Here is a 21,349-nt window from a genome sequence, read left to right on the forward strand (position 1 = left end):
TGCTGTATTGGTGGATTCTGTGATACTGGCAAACTTTTAGTTTCTTTGTGACTTGCACTTTCTTTCTGGCTTTCACTTGGGAATTGCAGGAACTTGGACTATGGGAGGTTTCTCATGCTCTCCCTTTGTCAGATTTCCTCTTTCAAGCAAATGATCTACATGACACTGACAGAGTCTCTCTCCAATTCTCAATCGATATGTAAATGCAATATGCAATTATGCAATAACTTCAAACACATACTTCTCCTTGTCACCTTGATGGTTTTTCCCCATGATCTTCTAACAAGCACTGAGCTCTCTACATTTCATGCCTCAAGTATCATGACTCGTCTTCACTCTGTCTTGTTTATTCCTTATTTTGCTATTGGCATCAGGCTAAAGCAAACTAAATTTTGACCTAGGAGCATGTTTAAAAAACAACTCATAAGGTGAGCAACCTATTGTAGACTGTGGAGTTATTCTGTAAGAGTACAGAAAATTGTCTAGCCTGTGCCAAAGAGAAACATGGACATTACTGCCTAAATAAATAAAAGTTCCACAATGGCAACGTACAGTAAGTTTCATGTTAGACTTACTCAGTGAATACGTAACAGAAAGATGATGACTAGATGGGATTGAAAATTTTTTGACATTCATTGGAGAGATGACAGTCTGAAGAGCATTCTGACACACTTTTGAAACTCCCAAAGTCAATTTTGAGTATGTTTGGGCGATTTGAAAGATTGCTTTGAGTATGTCTGCAGCATGGTATATAACTGAAAAAAATTGCATTGAAGACATATTTTGGGACAATGGGAGAATTCAGTTCTAACAAAGAAGACTAGTGTAATTATGAACAAAGGTTACACATTTTGCTGCAAGCGAATAAATTAAGGAATGAAGATAATGTGAATGTTTTCCTCACCATGATGAGGCAAAATAGGAAATCGGAAGGGAAAGAAGTCACTGGTAGGAGTAGTAGTTTATAGGAACCTGAACAGTAGCTACCCTATAGATAGAGTATAAATCAAGAAATAATGGTAATACTGCAATAATCGTGGCAATTTTAATCTTCAGATAGATTGGACAAATGAAATTGGCAAAGGTAGCCTTGAGGACGAGTTCATAGAGCGTATTTGGGTCAGTTTCTTAGAACAATATGTTGCAGAACCAACCAGGGAACAGGCTATTTTGGACTTGGTAATGTGCAATATGACAGGATTAATTAATGTAGGGGATAGTAAGGGATTCTCTCAGGAAGAGTGATCATGTTAGAATTTCACATTCAGTTTGAAGGTAGAAATTTGGGTCTGAAACTAGTATCTTCAACATAAATGAAAGCAATTACAAAGGTATGAAGACAGAGTTGGCAAAAGTCGACTGGGAAAATAGGTTAAAAGTAAGATGGTAGATAAGCAGTGGCAGACATTTTAAGGAGACATTTCATAACTCAACAAAAAAATATTCCATTGAGAAAAAAAGACTACAGGAAGGATGAACCATGTGTGGCCTTCTAAGGAAGTTAAGGATGGTATCAAATTGAAAGAAAAGGTATAAAATTTTGTGAAGATTAGCCAGAAGATGGGGAAAATTTTAGAAACCAGCAAAAGATGACTGAATAAATTATAAAGAGGGAGAAATTAGAGTATGAGAGTAAACTATCAAGAAACATAAAAACAAACAGTAACAGCTTCGACAAGAATATAAAAAGGAAGAGAGCAGCTAAAATAAACATTGGACCCTGAAAGGATGTGACTGGGGAATTAATAATGGAAAACAAGGAAATGGCAGAGACTATGAACAAATGTTTTGTATCTGTCTTAACAATAGAAGACACAAAAAAGCATTCCAATAATAGTAGAAAATCAAGGGGGAAAATGGAGGGAGGAACTTAAAGCAATCACTATCACTAGAGAAAAAATATTAGGAAAACTAATGTGACTAAAGGCTGATAAGTCCCCTGGACCTGATGGCCTTTAACCTAGGGTCTTAAAAGAAGTAACTGCAGAGATGGTGGATGCATTGGTTGTCATCTTCCAAAGTCCCTAAATTCTAGAAAGGTCTCAGTGGATTGGAAAACCACAAATCTAACACTCCTATTCAAGAAAGGAGGGAGACAGAAAGCAAGAAACTATAGGCCTGTTAGCCTAACAACTGTCATTGGGAAAATGCTGGAATCCATCGTTAGGAAGTAAGAGCAGGACACTTAGAAAACCATAATACGATCAGGCAGAGTCAACATGGTTTTATGAAAGGGAAATTGTTTTTGAGGATGTAACGAGTAGTGGAGAGAAAGGGGAATGAGTAGAGAGTTTGTTTGGATTTGCAAAAGGCATTTGATAAGGTGCCACATAAATTGTTACTACTCAAGATAAGAGCTCATGGTGTTGGGGCAATATATTAGCATGGACAGAGATTGGCTAACTAGCGGGAAACCCAGGATAAATAGGTCATTTTCAGGCAAACTGTAACTAGCAGGGTGGCACAGGGAGCAATGCTGAGTCTCAACTATTTCAAATCTATATTACTGAGTCATAGAGAGATACAGCACCAAAACAGGCCCTACACCCCACCGAGTCTGTGTTGACCATCAACCACCCATTTATACCAATCCTACATTAATCCCATATTCCCTACCACATCCCCACCTTCCCTCAATTCTCCTACCACCTACCTACACTAGGGGCAATTTACAAAGGCCAATTCACCTATCAACCTGCAAGTCTTTGGCTGTGGGAGGAAACCAGAACACCCAGCAGAAACCCACACAGTCACAGGGAGAACTTGCAAACTCTGCACAGGCTGTACCAGAACTAAACCCGGGTCGCCGGAGCTGCGAGGCTGCGGTGCTAACCACTGCGCCACTATGCCACCCTTAATGACTTGGATGAAGGGACAGAGTGTATTTTAGCCAAATTTGCTGAGATACAAAGATAAATGGTAAAGCAAGTTATGAGGACTCAGAATGCAAAGGGATATAGATAGGTTAAGTGAGTGGCAAAAGTTAGACACAGAGGGCTGGATTTTACGATGGGCGGACGGGAGCTGGCCACCGACGTAAAAGTCGGTGGTGAACCCGCATCCGCCCAGCCCGGTCATCCGACCCACATTTTACGGGTCCTCAGGCTTTCACTGTTCAGAGGCGGGACTTTACCCCGCTTGAGGGAGGAAGTCCTACCTCATTGAGCTGTCGGCCTATCATCGTGCCGGTGGCTCTTAGTCCCAGCAGCACCACCGAGTGCGGTGGCCACTGCTGGGACTGCAGTCCAGCTGAGGACATGGAGCCGGGACTGAGGTAAGTTTGGTTTTCCTCACTGGGCAAATCGGTCGAGCCCGGCGAGGCAAGGGTGATCATCTGGGGAGAAGGGGGGCGTCTTGGGTCCTGGGGGTGGTTGGGAAGTGGGGACAGCCCTCAAATGGGCACCCAGTGCCTGATTGTCAGGCCCCCCTCCCCACACCCCCGCATGCACTGGAAGGCCGGCAGGTATCACTGGGGCGGCGTAAAATTCCGGCCAGTGTAAAATGTCGGAAAATGTGAGGTAATCTACTTTGGTAGAAAGAATAAAAAAGTGAAGTATTTTTTAAATGGACAGACTACCAAATGCAGCGGTACAAAGCCATCTGGGTGCCCTTGTACATAAATCACAAAAAGTTAGCATGTAGGTACAGCAAGAAATTCGGAAGGCAAGTGGAACGTTGGCCTTTATTGCAAAGGGGTTGGAGTATGTATAAAAGTAGGGAAGTCTTGCAACAACTGTCCAGGGTGCTGGTGAGGCCACACCTAGAGTATTTTGTACAGATTTGGTCTCCTTATTTAAATTGTGGTATTCTTGCATTGGAGGCAGTTCAGAGAAGGTTCACTAATTTAATTCCTGGAATGAAGGGGTTGTCTTATGAGAAAAGGTTGAGCAGGTTGCACCTATACTCATTGGAGTACAGAAGAATGAGAGGTGATCTTCTTGAAATACATAAGATTCTTGGGGGCATGACAGGGTAGACGCTGAAAGGATGTTTCCCCTCATGGGGGAATCTAGAACTAGGGGTACTGTTTCAGAATGAGGGATCTCCCATTTAAGATGAAGATGCGGAAGAATTTCTTCTCTCAGAGGGTCGTTAGTCTTTGGAATTCCCTTCTCCAGAGAGCAGGGAAGCTGCGTCATTGAATATATTTAAGGTTGTGTTGGACAGATTTTTGATCTACATGGGTTATGGGGGGAGGCAGCAAAGTAGATTTCAGGCCATAATCAGATCAGCCATGACCTTATGGAATTGTGGGGTAGGTTCGAAGGGCCGAATAGCCTATTCCTGCTCCTATTTCTTCTATTTTTATGTTCTAGGGAAACGATAGGATAATTTCAATAGAAGAAGGAAGGAGGAAATTAGAAGACATTCTTGCCTCATTAGAGGCTTATTATAACATTGAATCATTTACATAACAAGTGATGATTATGACTGAGTTAATGAGGTCATTTCAGAGCAAATTGAATGAATTCAGAATAGAGTATAGAATAATATAGGGAAAGGGCTGGGAAATCAGTAGATAGCTGGAGTGCAAAACTAGCAGGATTGGTCAAATGGCTTCTTTCTGCAGAAACAAATTCTATGATTCTGTTAACTCTGAAAGATCAATCCTTGGCGATAATTCCATTTGAACTTCTCAACATTGCCAATACTCCATTCCACCAGAGAAAGATTTTAGTTATTCGTGAATTATCAATTACCAGGTCTTGCAAACATGCAGAACTGCCTCAGTATTTTACTATTGCCGTTATGTAGCCACAACTATTGCCAATTACAATGTACTTACAAAAACATTTGTGGATCAATCGGTTCCTCTTGTTGTCCTGGAAGGATGCCAATTCGATTCCTGTTCCATATCTTCTTCCATTTTCTTCGTCCTGTCCCTGTGTTTGTCTTTGTCTTCGGACTTGCTGCATCGAAGCCAACCCTCTGTTCGTTGTCGACAGCATGATCCGGGATGGAGGAACATTCGCCTTTCTTGTCATCGATTTCCAGGAATTGTGTAGCACCAGCTCTCTTGTCTCCTGCGAGTCTTGATAGAAGTTCTTTAAATACTGTGGGAGAGGTATAAAATTGAATTAGCCAAGGAAGCTTTTTGATCACTAATCTTTTCTATGGCTGGAATTTTACGACACCCCAAACGAATGGGCTGGTGGCGGGGAGGGGGAAGGGTCAAATTGAGTGGGAGGCAGTTCCCAATCCCCTGCTGCACCTGTTGCAAATTTACGTGGGGCAGCGGCAGCGAGAAACGGCCTACCCGCCCCAGGCCAATCAAGACCCTTAAGTGGTCAATTAACTGGCACTTAAGGGCTTCCCTCCATCGTTGCGGGTATTTTACCCTTGGCTGGCGGGTGGCAGAAGCCTCAAAATTCCTGCCTGGTTTTACCAGGCGGCCTTCTTGCGGGCTGGTGGGGGGCCATCCCGATCGGGCACCCGGTGCCCAATGGATGGTTGCCCCGGAACCACAAAACATCCCCAATGCACAACACTCCTCCTGCCCCCTTAACCAACCCTCTTTGCCTTGCCAGGGCCTGATAGAATTTCCCCGTGAGGCCCTAAAAACTTACCTTTGTTCCGGGGCCATTATTCAACTTCTTTCTGATGGTTGGGTGTAGTCCCAGCCCTGGCCACTGCTCCCGGTGGCGCTCTTGGGACTAAGAGCTGCCGGCTCACTGATTGGCCGGCAGGTCCATTAGGCAGGACTTCTTGCCTCAAGGAGGTGGAAGTCCTGCCCAAGACCAACTAAGGGCCTGAGGAGTGCAAAATCCTGGTCGAGCTCCCCGGGCCCGGCGGAGGTGGGCTCGCCACCGACTTCGGCTGGTGGACTGGGTCCCCTGCCCATCAAAAAATTCTGGCCTTTGAATCTATGACCAGAGGCTTCCGCTACAACAGAGACTTCAGGGGAAACGAATTCTGCAAAATGTTGTACTCAGCATTTACAGAATGTACTCTGGGTGGGGGATTCAATATTCATCACCAAAGTGTGGTGAATAAGATTGGTGAGCTACAAGCACAAAGAGACATCTGGGAATATGATGTAGTAGCAAAAACAGAAACATGGCTTAAAAATAGTAAGGACTGGGCAATTAATATTCACAGATACAAAGACTGGAATTTTTTCTTATGGGGTTAGGAATCCAACGCCCGAAACATTTCTGGGTTCTGACCCTGCACTGCGTCAGCATCAGTGACACGATGCTGTTTGCAAACTCAAAGTAGTTAATTGGCCCGGGGCTGAATCCGGCGCCCAATTAGAGATGCCAGAAGTGTCCTGGAGATGGGAACAGGTCATTGAGGGTCATTTTAAAAGGCAAGTGGCAGCCATGACTGGGCTTGCCATTTCCTTCAGTAATGCAGCACCAGGGAGTTCAGAAGGCCTGTGTCGGTATGGGTAGGCATCCCCGGGCAGCACCACATTTCTCCAATGCCTCCCTGGAAGCACTGACTGATGCAGTCTAGCAGAGGACAGAGCGGTTTTTACTGGCCTCAGGAATGAGAAATATGCCCAGTGAGACCAAGAGGGCTTGGATGGAGGTGGCCATGGAGGCCAGCAGCCAGGGACTCATAAGAAGGACCTGGGCCCAGCGTAGAGAAAAGTTCAATGGCCTATTGTGGTCTGGTAAGGTGAGTGGCCACGCCACTGGTTCATTGGACACCAACTCGCTGAGCACATGAATGCAAGTGAGGTGATCTGACAGAATGACCATAGTTCTCCCTAACATTGTCAGATCAAGTATATAGTCGCATTACTAAGACAGCAGCCACCATCAGATATGGGGTACTATTCACAAGTGGTATCACTTAGGGGCACATAAGTTCACGTGTATGTCATGCCGAAGAGATGAGCAAGGGCAAGCCCAACCATGAATCATTCTCCTCTCAGTCCTGGCAACTACAGGCTGGTCAGTTTAACATCAGTGATGGGTAAGGTTTTAGAAATAATGTGGGAATAAGCTCAACAGGCACTTGGAGAGGTTTGAGTTAATTAGGAAGAACAGATTTGTAAAAGGCAGATCGTGTTTGACTAATCTAATTGAATTTTTGATGAAGTAACAGAGAAGGTTGATAAAGGGAATTCTTTTTTATTCTTTCATGGGATGTGGGCGTCCCAGGCCAGGCCAGCATTTATTGCCCATGCCTAATTGCCCTTGAACTGAGTGGCTTGCTAGGCCATTTCGAGGGCATGTAAGAGTCAACCACATTGTGGAATACGGTGGATGTTGTCGATATGGATTTTTAGAAAGTGTTTGAAAAAGTACCAAATAAAAGGCCAGTGGTTAGCACTGCAGCCTCACAGCACCAGGGAGCCGGGTTCGATTCTGGGTACTGCCTGTGCGGAGTTTGCAAGTTCTCCCTGTGTCTGCGTGGGTTTCCTCCGGGTGCTCCGGTTTCCTCCCACATGCCAAAGACTTGCAGGTTGATAGGTTAATTGGCCATCATAAATTGCTCCTAATATAGGTAGGTGGTAGGGAAATATATAGGGACAGGTGGGGATGTGATAGGAATACGGGATTAGTGTAGGATTAGTATAAATGGGTGGTTGATGGTCGGCACAGACTCGGTGGGCCGAAGGGCCTGTTAAAGTGCTGTATCTCTAAACTAAAATTAACAAAATTGTGGCTCATGGAATAGGAGGGTCAGTGTCAGTTTGGATAAAAATTTGGCTTAAGGAGAGAAAGTCATGGTAAATGTTTGTTTTTCAGATTGGGGGATGGCAGACAATGGTATCCTCCAAGGGTTGTGCTAGGACCACTGCTGCTTTTGATTTACATAAATGACTTGGAAATTGGAATAGAGAGTAACATTTCAAAGTTTGCTGATGATAGCAAACTTGGAGGTGGAACAAAGTGAGGATGATATAAATCAACTGTAACAGGACATTGATAGTGTCAAGAAAACCCAGTATGCCAAATGAGAAATATTAATTACATCAGTTGGAAACTTACCTTCGACTTTTAATGGGAAAAACCCTACAAGTTAACTTTTAAAAAACTAACAACCAAGATGGCCACTGCAATTCACATCTGGAATATCAGGAGATTGAACTGGTGACATAAAGTAAACAAGAGGCCCAGTCAGGAGAATGGCTTGCTTTAAGTGATTGAATTACCTAAAATGGCTTCATTAGCATGACAGTCAAAGCTATCCTCTCACATGAGCTGCATTTTATTTGGGCGCTGCATGGCGGCGCCCTTTCAACTCAGCGTGCCACCCGCATTTAGTGGCCACTGCAGAGCCCTCACGATATCATGCGCGGGGGCTAATTAGAATCATGGCGCCAAGCTGTCCCCCCCATATTACGTGGGAAGAGGTGGGACATTCGGCACAGTGAGAGAGTTTTTGACAGTTGTGCAGCAGGTGCTGGGGCCCTATTTTTAGCATCCCAGCACCTGTTTCCTGACAGCTGTCAAAGAATACTTACCTGACTACTGAAGAGTGGGGCTGCTGTCAATCTGGCAGCAACGCAGAAAGTGCTGCAGAAATCCAACAGGTTAGGCAGTATCTGTGAAGAGAAGAAGCAGAGTTAACTTGTCCAAGATCACAGACCTGAAAGGTGACTCTGCTTCTCTCCACAAATGCTGCATGACCTGCTGAGTTACCCCATCACTTTTCATTTTGCTGCCACATACTTATCCCGCTGTGTTCCAGTGTCCTGTGAAGTTGCGATCCCCTTCTCCCAATCAAGTGTAACATGCTTTTTTGTAGGCGTGCCGCACCTGGGTGAATAATCTTCATTTTGCACATTCCAGGATGTGAGACTTAAATAGATCATAAAAGGTATTACAGAGGTTTACAGAGAACACACTGTCACAAATGGCAATGCATGGGTGTCACAGAAATGTAAATACATCTTTCACTAAATGTTCCTCACCAACATGTGTGTCCTTCTCTCTGTGTGAATGATGTCTGCCAGCATGTAGAGCCAATGTCACATACCTTTGCACCGTTGGCCTTTCAGGAGAGCCAACGTATGCAATAACATCATTGCCATGCCACCATTACTCATGAGCCTCTCCACGGATTCAGTGACATGGACATTGGCTCAGTCAGCTGCTGCCTCTAATGGTTTGCACAGGGATGCTGTAGATGTGGACTGGTGCACAGCAAGTGAGTGAGGGTGATGTGTGGCTTGCAAAGCTCATGTCGGTTCCTATGGAGCAGACAGCCTTTGTCTGATAAACCACTTCCGTACATCCCTAGCTCACTGCTTGCTCTGCGTGCAGAGTCTGGGTACCATCTGCCGTCCCATGTGTCTTTCATATTGTAGGTCCTCAGCGTCCTCATAGTCCGAGGGGGAATCCAGTTGACGTCTCTCCTCATCATGCCAGGCCTGGCCCCTATTGGGTGCGTAGTTGTGCAGAGCAGCAAAGAAAGGAGCTGGCCTTTACAGCCCGTAGTACAGGGCATCACCCTATCCATCCAGGCATTGGAGGCACTCTTACAGCATGCTGATCTCATGCTCAATGGTAGCTCATGTAGCTCAGTGGTTGGCGTTGTATCTCTCCTCTGCAGCAATGGTGGGTTCTTTCACTGGTGTCGGGAGCCATGTCTGAAAAGGATAGCCCTTATCTCCAAGTAGCCGCCCCTCCATCTGAGCCAGTTCAGTGAACAACTGTGGCAGCCTGGACTGGCGCAAGACACAGGTGTCATGGCAGCTGCCTGAGAAGCTGACATACATTGGAAGCAAGCATCTGCGGTGTTCACATACCAGCTTCACCTAGATTGAGAAGGCTCCTTTAATGGTAATGTCTGCAGGTGGTAGCCAGCGGGAGGCCTGATGGCCACATGAGTGCAGTCTATGAACATTACAACCTATGGTTCTCCGGCAATGGTGCCAGAACCAATAGCCTTCTGAGCCTGGCTGTGAGAGTCCGTTCTGAAGCGGACATACTCACTGGCCCTCCGGTGCAGGGCATTGGTGACCTCCCAGATGCAGCGGTGCACTGCTGACTAGGTGACCCCAGGAAGGTCTCTGGTGGGCCTCTAAAAAGGTGCAGAGGCGTCAGGCTTGAGAACCGCTGCCACTATGAGGAACAAAGGCATGGGATGTCCACCAGAGCCCATGGGCTGCAGGTCATCCATGAGCAGGGCACAGAGACGTGTCACCACCCTCTCCACATGTGCAATTGTCTCTGACACTGGTGCTCTGACATCCGATGGCATGTCATGTGGGGCCTGCAGATGCACGGCAAACGCAATGGCGATCTCCTCTTGGGGGTTGCAGCTCATGACCTCTACGTGGATCGCACCTGCCTGTTGGTCTTGCCTCTGTCGCATACTGATCCTCACGTGCAGAGGATCACACAATGCAGGATGAGCCATACCTATTTCCATGTAATAAATAAAATTGAACCCGGCATGTATTCGAAGGTTCCTAACATGGCATGGATTGGTGTTGACAGGTACATCAGCTGCTTTCCAGGATCAACTATGTGGCGTGCTATGGCATTGCTCATCTTCGCCAACACTCAGTGGCACAGCATGACCACATCAAGATCCTACCAGCTGAATCGATTGCACCCACCATCGACATAGCCTTAATGCTCCTGCCCTTTCTGGCACCCTCCCCACACACAGGGTGCCTAGTTTGCCATAGCCCCCTCACAAACACAGAGGGTACACTGTTCATGGAGGGATGGTACACGGTACCACCCTTCATGCGAGCACAACTTTCCCTCCAGTAATCCCAGACCCATCCCTTTCAGAATGCAGTGTGAGACCCCTGAATAACCCCCCTCCTTCTTCCCTTCAGGGATGCAGAGTGAGACCTCTGAATATCCTCCCTCCCTCCTCCCTTCCGTAATGCAGAGTGAGACCCCTGAATAACAGAACTTACCTTCGCTAGCGACAACTTCTGTCTCTGAGGACCCATCGGCTTTCAAAGCGTGAACGGGACGGCACGTGACGGCTGCCCGTTCAGCGAAAAATCTGGAAGTGTCAGTGGAGAGGCAGCGGGCTGCATATTCAGCAAAGGTGAATTAGCACAATATGTTAATTGTGGTGCCACCGCCGTGCGGCGAGGTGGCCGCACCGAGGTCCCGCCGCCACTGGTAATAGGCGATGGGCCCTTCTCGATGTTGCAGGTCATGTGGGCCTCTCCCCGCAGCTTTTTACCGGCTCCTGCGCCATGACCCGCAGCGTTGAGGGGCCGGTAAAATTCAGCCCATGGATTTTGAAAGAACCAATCCCCTTCAAGTGTGAACAGGCATCCTGGGGTATGTAGAACCTTGAATTTCATTAGAAAGTTCCAGAAAGCCTCCTTAGAAACAAAGGGAATTGAGAGAACCATGTGACTATTCAGAACTATTCATCTCTGAAGAAACTGGGAGTTGATACACAGACAGAAGACAAGCTGTAACAGAATGTGCAGCAGCAGAAAGCTATGGTGCTGCCCTTTCTCTCTTTCTTTCTCTCTCCCCAGAAAACATCAAATCTAAAAACCGTCTGCCAATGGAAGAGCCTCCAAGCCTACAGACTGTTACAACCAGAGGACATTTGTAGGGTGTTGAGTGCATACCTCACATCTGTCTTCACCCAAGAGAATGAGGATGTAGATATGGAACTTAGAGAAAGAGACTCTGAGGTTCTTGAGCAAATTGTCATAGGGAGTGACAAGGCATTGGAGGTTTTGGAAGGCTTAAAAGTGGACTAATCTGCAGGTCCGGACGATTTGTGTTCCAGGATTGCTGTGGGAGGTGAGGGTGGACATTGAAGGGGCTCTGACCCTAATTTTTAATTCCTCTCTGGCCACGGGGGAGGTGCCAGAGGACTGGAGAACAGCTAATGTGGTCCCACTATTTAAGAAAGTTTGTAGAATTAAGTCAGGGAACTACAGACCAGTGAGTCTCATGTCAGTGGTAGGGAAACTATTGGAGAAAATTCTGAAGGAGAGAATCTATCTCCACTTGGAGAGGCAAAATTTGATTAGGAATAGTCAGCATGGCTTTGTCAGAGGGAGGTCATGCCTAACAAATTTGATTGAATTTTTTGAGCATGTGACCAGGTGAGTAGATGAGGGTAGTGCAGTTGATGTAGTTTACATGGATTTCGGCAAAGCCTTTGACAAGTTCCCACATGGGAGACTTATCAAGAAAGCAAATGCACATAGGATACAAGGTAAATTGATAAGGTGGATTCAAAATTGGCTTAGCTGTAGGAGACAGAGAGTGATGACAGACAGCTGTTTTAGTGACTGGAAGCCAATGTCCAGTGGCGTACCACAGGGATCTGTGCTGGGTCCCCTATTGTTTGTCATTTATATAAATGACATAGATGACTATGTGGGGGTAGGATCAGTAAGTTCGCGGATGACACAAAGATTGGCCGAGTGGTCAACAGTGAGGTGGAGTGTCTTAGGTTACAGGAAGATATGGACGGGATGGTCAAATGGGCAGAAAAGTGGCAGATGGAATTTAACGCTGAAAAGTGTGAGGTGATACACTTTGGAAGGAGTAATGTGACACGGAAGTATTCAATGAATGGCCTGACACTGGAAAGTTCTGAGGAACAAAGGGACCTTGGCGTGTTTGTCCATAGATCTCTGAAGGCAGAAGGGCAGGTTAATAGGGTGGTGAAAAAGGCATATGGGACACTTGCCTTTATCAATCGAGGCATAGATTACAAAAGCAGGGAGGTCATGTTGGAGTTGTATAGAACTTTGATAAGGTCACAGCTGGAGTACAGTGTGCAATTCTGGTCGCCACATTATAGGAAGGATGTGATTGCATTGGAGGGGGTGCAGAGGCGATTCACCAGGATGTTGCCTGGGATGGAACATTTAAGCTATGAAGAGGGGCTGGATAGGCTTGGGTTGTTTTCGCTGGAGCAGAGAAGACTGAGGGGTGACCTGATCGAGGTGTACAAGATGATGAGGGGCATGGACAGGGTGGATAGGGAGCAGCTGTTCCCCTTAGTTGAAGGGTCAGTTACGAGGGGTCACAAGTTTAAGGTGAGGTGTGGGAGGTTTAAGGGGGACTTGAGCAAGAAATTTTTTACCCAGAGGGTGGTGACGGTCTGGAATGCCCTGCCTGGGAGGTTGGTAGATGCAGGTTGCCTCACATCCTTTAAAAAGTACCTGGATGAGCACTTGGCACGTCATAACATTCAAGGCTATGGGCCAAGTGCTGGCAAATGGGATTAGGTAGACAGGTCAGCTGTTTTAATGCATCGGTGCAGACTCGATGGGCCCAAGGGCCTCTTCTGCACTGTATTATTCTGTGATTCTGTGAAAACAGCCACAGAGGTGGTGAGCACAACTGCTGTTTAAAAGGAATAAACCCTTTTGCGGTCAAATAAGAGGAAGGGTGTGAGGGGAGCCTGAGACCCCCTCCTCAACTGGCTGTAACAATAGGCTAGCAGAATGGGTAGAGAAGTCGCAGATGGAATTTAATACAGAGAAGTGTGAGGTGATGCATTTTGGCAGAAGGGATAGGGATATGTGCATAGATCTTTGAAGGTGACAGGTCATATTGAGAGTGTAGCTCACAAAGCATATGGGATCTTGGGCTTCACAAATAAAGGTATTGAGTCCAAAAGCAGGAAAGATATGATGAACTTACAAAAAGCTCTAGTTAGGCCACAACTAGCGTATTGCATCCAGTTCAGGTCATCACACTTTAGGAAGGATGTAAAGGTCCATGAGACAGTGTAGAGGAGATTCATCAGATTGGTTCCAGTGATGAAGGAATTTAGCTACAAGGTAATGTTGGAGAAGCTGGGGTTGTTCTCCTTGGAGCAAAGGAGGTTGAGGGGAGATCTGATAGAAGTGTACAAGATTATGACAGGTTTAGATACGGTAGATAAAGAAAATCTGTTCCCATCAGCTGATGATACAAGGACAAAGGGATACAGATATAAGGTTTTGGGCACGAGATACAAGGGGGAAGCGGGGAGGAAACTTTTTATGTAGTGAGTGGGTAATGACCTGGAACTGAATCAATGATTTCAAAAGGAAATTGGATAGGCACTTGAAGTAAAGAAACTTACAGGGTTATGGCGATAAATCGGGGGAATGGGACTCACTAGATTACACTACAGAGAGACAGCATGGACTTGATGGAACGAATGGCTTCCTTCTGTGCCGTAATGACTCAATTAAAGAATTCTATTTGACATTAATGCAGCATCCAGTCCAGATATTAATAGAAAATGATGGGAAAGACCCTGACCCTGGGCTGGATTTTGTGCTGGAGGCAGGGCTCCTGGCACTGGACCGAGAAGGCGGGGGGAGCCCCACCTCTGCTTTTTCATGCCCTCTGGAGCGATCCTCCAGTCTTTTTAGATCAAAGTTTCAGGAGGCGGGATCCCGATCCCTTTAATGATGGGGACTATGCCTCCATGAGCTGCCAGCCAATCAGAGGGCTGTCAGCTCAGCAGTATCGACAGCGCCACCGGGAACGCAGGCCACTGCCAATACTGCAGACGCCTTGGACCCAGGCCTAGTGCTGGAATCCTGTACAAGAGATAGGTGAGGCAGAGTCACTGGGGCCAGTCCGGAAGACCCCGGTGAGGAGGGCTGGGGTGGTCTTCCAGTCCAAAACAGGGGGGTCCAGGGGATTGAATTGGTTCCCATTGGTGGTCATCAATGGGACACCCACATCCCCTCCCACCACCTCAAGCCCACAGGATGGTCGCTTCCTGTCACATGGTGAACTCCCCGTGTGGTGGAGGCACCCCCCGCCACTGGTAACATCTCAGTGGTGGCGGGAAGAGGCCGTTAATTGGCCCTTAATAGGCCACTTAAAGGCCTCGATTGGCCTCTGGGTGGGAAGGCCATCGTTGGCCTGTCCTACCTCCAGGAAGATTGCTTGGTGACGGGGAAGCGATGAGCCCTCCGCTCCGCACCCCCCACCACCACCCACCCCACCCACCACCACCCATCACTGCATTCCGTGCCCCCTCCCCCTGCCTTCGATCCCGTCTCATGGGGCCACACAAAGTTGCTGAAATATCCTGAAGCCATTCCTTATCAATGCACTGCAAATACAGCAATTAAGTGCAACTGTGTGGAAGCTTTTACGATGCACCAAAGACATTACTATGAACAGCTTTGATATCGGGGCACAACTGATGTATAAACTGTTGCTAAATAGAAGAAATATTGGACAAAAAATTTCAAATGGGCCACATTCTGGAGCAACAGCTAAAGAAAGCAAGGGAACAGGTTATCCACTCAGCCACAGATGATGGACAGCTCAGAGAGACCAGGAAAAGAGGCAGAAAATAAACATTATTGTTTATTTGTTGTATCTGCAATGGCCCAGAATGTTACTTCACACCACAGCATAATTATTTCAGTTAACCAGATATCTTTGCCGGTCTTAAGTAATGCAGTTACTGTGGGAAAAAAAACTATTTAAAATAAACAGATCATGTAAATTGTATCTATGGAATTATAGCTGTACATAAAAACCTACCAAACAAGTTTGTTTTCACGGTGATAGACAAATGCGTGTTCGCCCGAAGAATTTCCAAGGCTTTAAGGAGCTGAATATTCTGAAAGTTTTGTCCGTTTACTTCCATTATCTGAAAAACAAGATAGCCTTTACTCTTGATTCACATCAAATGTGTAATTAATTGTCAAAAAAATGTCACACAAGTGAACGTTACCATTACTGCCTTCCATTTTCTCTTTTGGAACTGTTATTTATCAGCAAGAAAACCCCAAAAGCCAATAAATAATAATAAAAGCAAATTACTACAGATGCTGGAAATCTGAAATAAAAACAAGAAGTGCTGGAAATACTCAGCAGGTCTGGCAGTAACTGTGGAGAGAGAAGCAGAGTTAACGTTTCAGGTCAGTGACCCTTCATCAGAACTTGCCAAAGAACCCAAAAACCCCAAACCCCAAACCCAGCTCCTCAAAAAGGTAATAAAGCCTGACTCTAATTTAAAATTGATCATAGAGGACCAGTCATAGCTAACCATTCAATACAATAAAGAATGTCATAAGTGAAGCTTGTTGTGACTGTTACTTCATGGGAACAAAATTCTCCTAGTTGATTATTGAAAAAGTCAGTTTGAAGGTGGTGAGATAATTATATCAGATAGCTGGCTACGTGACATATTCTCTACATAATACAATAGTATGTTTCCAAAAATACTATGCTTCAATTAATGCCTTTTCAGTTTTGTCACCCTTTGTCACCCAAGAAAATTGGATTTATGATGTTACTTTGTGATTGCGATGTTTGTCCTTACAAGAATATAACTCTGAACATTACTACCACTGGAAATGGAAGATAAAATCAATCATCAATTACAAGCTTTCATTTCATGAATGAAGAGACATAGGGCCAACTTTTGTCCACTGGTCTAAATCACCTAAATGTTTAAGAGCTGGTCTTCATCCTGCCAGATTGGCATTGTGCTAATAATACTCAACTTTCATAGGTCCATATTTGCATAATTATTCACAGATTTTTGGCCGGTGTATGGAGTGGAATAGAAAGCAGAAAATTGCATGGAAATGAATTTCAAAGGAACAGGACAATTAAAGGTAAATGTCATAATAGTGTGGCAAAATTCTGAAAGGCTTTAGAAAGGCTCAAAAAATCTCAACCCATTAACAGCCTTTGCCAATACTTAACTGGCAAGGGAAATGACAGGGAAATTTGAAGGGACAGGAAGCCTCATATGCAGACAGGAATCTGCAGGCAAGTGACAGAGCAGCCACTACCCAACTCTGTTTAATTACTGCTAATTGGAGATGGCACTTCATAAGATGGTTGAAAGGAAGGATTGCCCATTGTGCTACTCCACAACACCAGCCCTTATCATCCATATTGCAGCATGCCTTAAAGACAGCACAGGTAAGTTTGAACCTGTACCTGACTGACACTAATGGCTGTGCCAATCTTTTGCTGCATCTTGGAGGATATCACTGGACTTTCAATTCCAGATTTTTCTTAATAAACTGATTTTTTAAATTAATTAATTGAATTTAAATTCCACCAGCCACCATGATGGGATTTGAACTCACATGCCCAGGGCATTAGCCTGGGCCTCTGCATTACTAATTCAGTGACATTATCACTACGCCTCCCTGGTCCTGGGGATGGGGGTGGGGAAGGGTGTTTAAAAAAATAAGTATGGTACAAAGACTGTCGACAAGCTAAGTGTCAGAAAGGAAAACATAATAGGCCAGAAATGATCTAAAAACTGCTGAATGAATTCATTTACTTGCTCTTTACGCTTATTTTCATTTGCAATTCAGTTCCTAAGAACTGGAGATAATTATTTATACTGGTGTGAAGCCCATAAGAATATATGTCAGCCATCATATCACCCACTCCCTGGAAATTTATGCCATGTGAAAAAGGGACAGTGGCGGCAACAGTGGCGCAGTGGTTAGCACCACAGCCTCACAGCTCCAGCGACCCGGGTTCAATTCTGGGTACTGCCTGTGTGGAGTTTGCAAGTTCTCCCTGTGTCTGCGTGGGTTTCCTCCGGGTGCTCCGGTTTCCTCCCACAGCCAAAAGACTTGCAGGTTGATAGGTGAATTGGCCATTATAAATTGCCCCTAGTATAGGTAGGTGGTAGGGAAATATAGGGACAGGTGGGGATGTGGTAGGAATATGGGATTAGTGTAGGATTAGTATAAATGGGTGGTTGATGGTCGGCACAGACTCGGTGGGCCGAAGGACCTGTTTCAGTGCTGTATCTCTAAACTAAACCCAGCAAACAGATCTCTGATCATTTGTCTGTGCGACAACACTGTGAACTATTGCACAGAGGAAGTTGACGAGATGAAAATTGATACACACGAAATAGTAAGTCTCTTCATAAATGAAGCAAGGATTTTGTTTTTCAAAGCAGTGGTATCCCAATCTTTCTCAACGCCAGCAACCAAATAGCAATCCCAAAATTTTCCAGATCTTCAACCATTTGTATCCTCTTTTGTAAGTGAACTATAAAATGAAGACTTGACATGGTGCTCAGGACCCTACTGTCAGAGGTTGACTCCTTTCTGATAAGGAAACATATTTTGATAAATAAATGATCAGCACACCGCACCTTCACCTTGGTACTGAATGCCGAGTTTGGGAAACTTTAGATGGCACAACAGAAGGCAACTGGAGAAAATGATAATAAGTAACAACATCTTTCAAATCTCATCCTTCGTAGGAGCACAGAGTTGTAGGAAAATTATGTTTGAGTACTAATGGACTGTCACAGATGTGTAACCGCTTTGCGGAACACCTCTGCTCAGTCCACAAGCATGACCCCCCGAGCTTCCAGTTGTTTGCCATTTGAATTCACTGCCCTGATCCCATGCCAACATTTCTGTCCTTGGTCTGAGTGAACCTCAACGCAAGCTCAAGTAACAGCACCTCATCTTCCGATTAGGCACTCTATAGCCTTCTGGACTCAACAGTGAGTTCAACAATTTCAGATCTTGACTGCCTTATTTGTTTTATTTTATTTCATTTTATTTTATTTTATCTTCGAACCATGGACATGTCTTTGATTTTCAGGTTTCTGCTTTAGGACAGAGCCGTTCACTATTCTGCCAATAACACTCTGTCTCTGGACAAGTGCTTTGACTTTCATACAACTATTAGCACTCACTTCGCCTTTATTCTGCAACATCATTGTCATTTAATCTCACCTGCCTTCTGTCCTATCACACACCTCCCCTTTTGTTCCTCTTCCCCCATCTCCCTTTTCACTTGCTCAAAACCAATTACATTTCTAACCTTTGCCAGTTCTGGTGTAAGGTCATAGACCAGAAACTTTGGGCTGAATTTTACGCCGTCCCAGCGGGTCGGATGGTGGCGTGGGGGTGGAGTAAAATTGAGCGGGAGGCTCCGGAAGGCCTACCCGCCCCGCTTCCGCCTCCGGCCAAGTTTATGGCGTCGGGCGGAGAGTGGGAAATGGCTCGCCTGCCCGAGGCCAATCAAGGTCCTTAAGTGGCCACTTAACGGCCACACAAAGGCCCTCGCCCACCTCCACAGGTATTTTACCCATGGCAAGCAGGCGTGCTGGGGACGTGAAAGGCTGCCCAGAGCGGCACAGTGGTGGCAGTGGGCGGCACAGTGGCGCAGTGGTTAGCACCACAGCCTCACAGCTCCAGTGACCCGGGTTCAATTATGGGTACTGCCTGTGTGGAGTTTGCAAGTTCTCCCTGTGTCTGCGTGGGTTTTCTCCGGGTGCTCCGGTTTCCTCCCACAAGCCAAAAGACTTGCAGGTTGGTAGGTAAATTGGCCATTATAAATTGCCCCTAGTATAGGTAGGTGGTAGGGAAATATAGGAACAGGTGGGGCTGTGGTTGGAATATGGGATTAGTGTAGGATTAGTATAAATGGGTGGTTGATGGTCGGCACAGACTCGGTGGGCCGAAGGGCCTGTTTCAGTGCTGTATCTCTAAAAAAAAAGAGATAGCTGCCGGCCGTTCCGCGCCCTGGGGGTGGTGGGGCCATGACAGTCAGGCACAGGGTGCCCGATTGAGGCCCATCTCCGCCTCCCAACCCACCCCCGGGAACAAGAAGCCCCCCTCCCCGCAAACGACACGCCAGCCTCACCAGGAAAGGACCAATCCCCCTGGTGAGGCAAGCCCAACTTACCTCGTCTCCTGGGTCCAAGGCGTCGGCTGGGCTGCAGTCCCAGCAGTGGCCACCGGGAGCGGGACTAAGAGCCCGCTGATTGGCCGGCAGCTCACTGAGGCGGGACCTCCTCCCTCAAGTGGGTGGAAGTCCTGCCTCGGGACAATTAAAACCTGAGGACACGTAAAATATGGGATGGATCCCCGGGCAAGGCAGAAGTGGGTTCCCGTCCACCTAAGGTAAAATCCAGCCCATTAACTCTCTTTCTCTCTACACAGATGCTGCCAGACCTGCTGAATATTTCCAGCACTTTCTGTTTTTATTACAGATTTATTATAGTCTGATTCATTATAGTCTGATTCATATTCCAATAATTCTGCTTCATCAATGAAATATTTCATGCTGCATTTGCAAAAGAGAGCGTTCCAGACAACAAGGTCTGAGGAACTATTCAATGGTCAGCAGAAATGAGGGATGAAGCTTTGTTACTTACATTCTGTGCAAACATATGTATATACTTTTGATACATTTGTTGGCAATTCATTATTTTTTTCCATAAAAATTATTTAAAACAAGACAAACCTGATCACCACATTTCAACCCAGTTTCTGTGGCTTTACTATCAGACTCTACGTTGTCAATGAAAATACCGAAACCTTTTTCAGTTCCTCCCAAAATGGTAAACGGCAAAGGGGCTTCTTGTGATGTCTTCAGTAGTGTTACTACCCGTCGCTTGGCCTTAGCTGCACAAGCTAAGTTCAACTGTTGAAGGTGACAATCCATTTTCTACACAATACAAAAAATGTACAATTTACAAACTGAAATTCAACTTGATTTTTGATAAAAAGTTTTTGAAGAAAGCAGATTTCAAAAATAATCAAGTGTGATAATTACCTTAAGTGAGATAACTCACCTCTTGTTCCAAATTGCTTTTAAATTCATCCAGGAATGTGGCCATGGCACAATTTCCTTCAAACTCGTTGAAATCATTGTATACCCACCGTAATACTACCTGTGTAACCTGGAAAGTATTCAGAGAAATTTAGCTTGCACCGTTAAAGACATTGTATGTTTGATGTTTGCAAAATGTGCTGATTTAACTTCAATTAAGAATGTGCAGATGAAGCTTGATAGCTTCAATTACAGAAGCATTTACCCCGTTAATTTATCTTTTGAAGTTTACTGAAATCTTTTAGTTTGAGGTTATGGCCTTACGAAGGAAGTTGCAGTTCAATTTAGAACAGAAGGCAGATGGCAGAACAATGAGATTATTCAAAACAGTGCATTCTTTCCTGGATAATGAGTATTGTATTAACTTCAAATTACAGGAATTAAAACTACAGATGGTCCAAAAAATTCTCAATCCACTTCAGTTTACTTGTGAAAAGACTGTGTACTTCAATATCCTATGATGTGTATACACAGTTTTTTTAGAAATTCCCAACTCTGTGTCAAGTGAATGGGATATAATTCAACATTGCCTTAAGAAAGGATACAATTACTTTTGATGATTTTTAAGATCATTGTGCAGAGTAAATAATAGCTCTACAACTTTTACAACAATAACAAGAAACATGTAAATTAGTTAAGAACAGGTTTGCATAATTCCTGAAAATGGCTGCCAGTGACTGATAAAACTAACTGATCAACACCAATACTGCACAGGAGTGATAAAGCTACATATATACAGACTCTATGTCATAAAAAATGAAAATAGGCTCAAGTCAAATATGCAGCATTGTAGGTTGCTTCCCGACTGAACAATATCCAAGGCATACTATCAAAGAACATAATTACAAATGAAC

At 45.2% G+C, this 21,349-nt stretch overlaps 1 protein-coding gene across 1 annotated transcript in view; it reads right to left on the reverse strand.

Annotated features, from left to right (window-relative positions):
• Positions 1–21,349, reverse strand: part of LOC137371350 (rap guanine nucleotide exchange factor 2-like) — a 150,597-nt gene that overhangs the window by 115,832 nt on the left and 13,416 nt on the right. The window contains exons 6-9 of the mRNA XM_068033846.1: positions 20,458–20,565; positions 20,127–20,330; positions 15,417–15,525; positions 4,793–5,054 (exon numbers count right to left, since the gene is read on the reverse strand). Coding sequence (XP_067889947.1) covers positions 4,793–5,054; positions 15,417–15,525; positions 20,127–20,330; positions 20,458–20,565 — 683 coding nt within the window. The remainder of the gene's footprint in view (positions 1–4,792; positions 5,055–15,416; positions 15,526–20,126; positions 20,331–20,457; positions 20,566–21,349) is intronic.

The sequence above is a fragment of the Heterodontus francisci genome, chromosome 1 (genome assembly GCF_036365525.1).
Source record: "Heterodontus francisci isolate sHetFra1 chromosome 1, sHetFra1.hap1, whole genome shotgun sequence".
NCBI lineage: Eukaryota > Metazoa > Chordata > Chondrichthyes > Heterodontiformes > Heterodontidae > Heterodontus > Heterodontus francisci.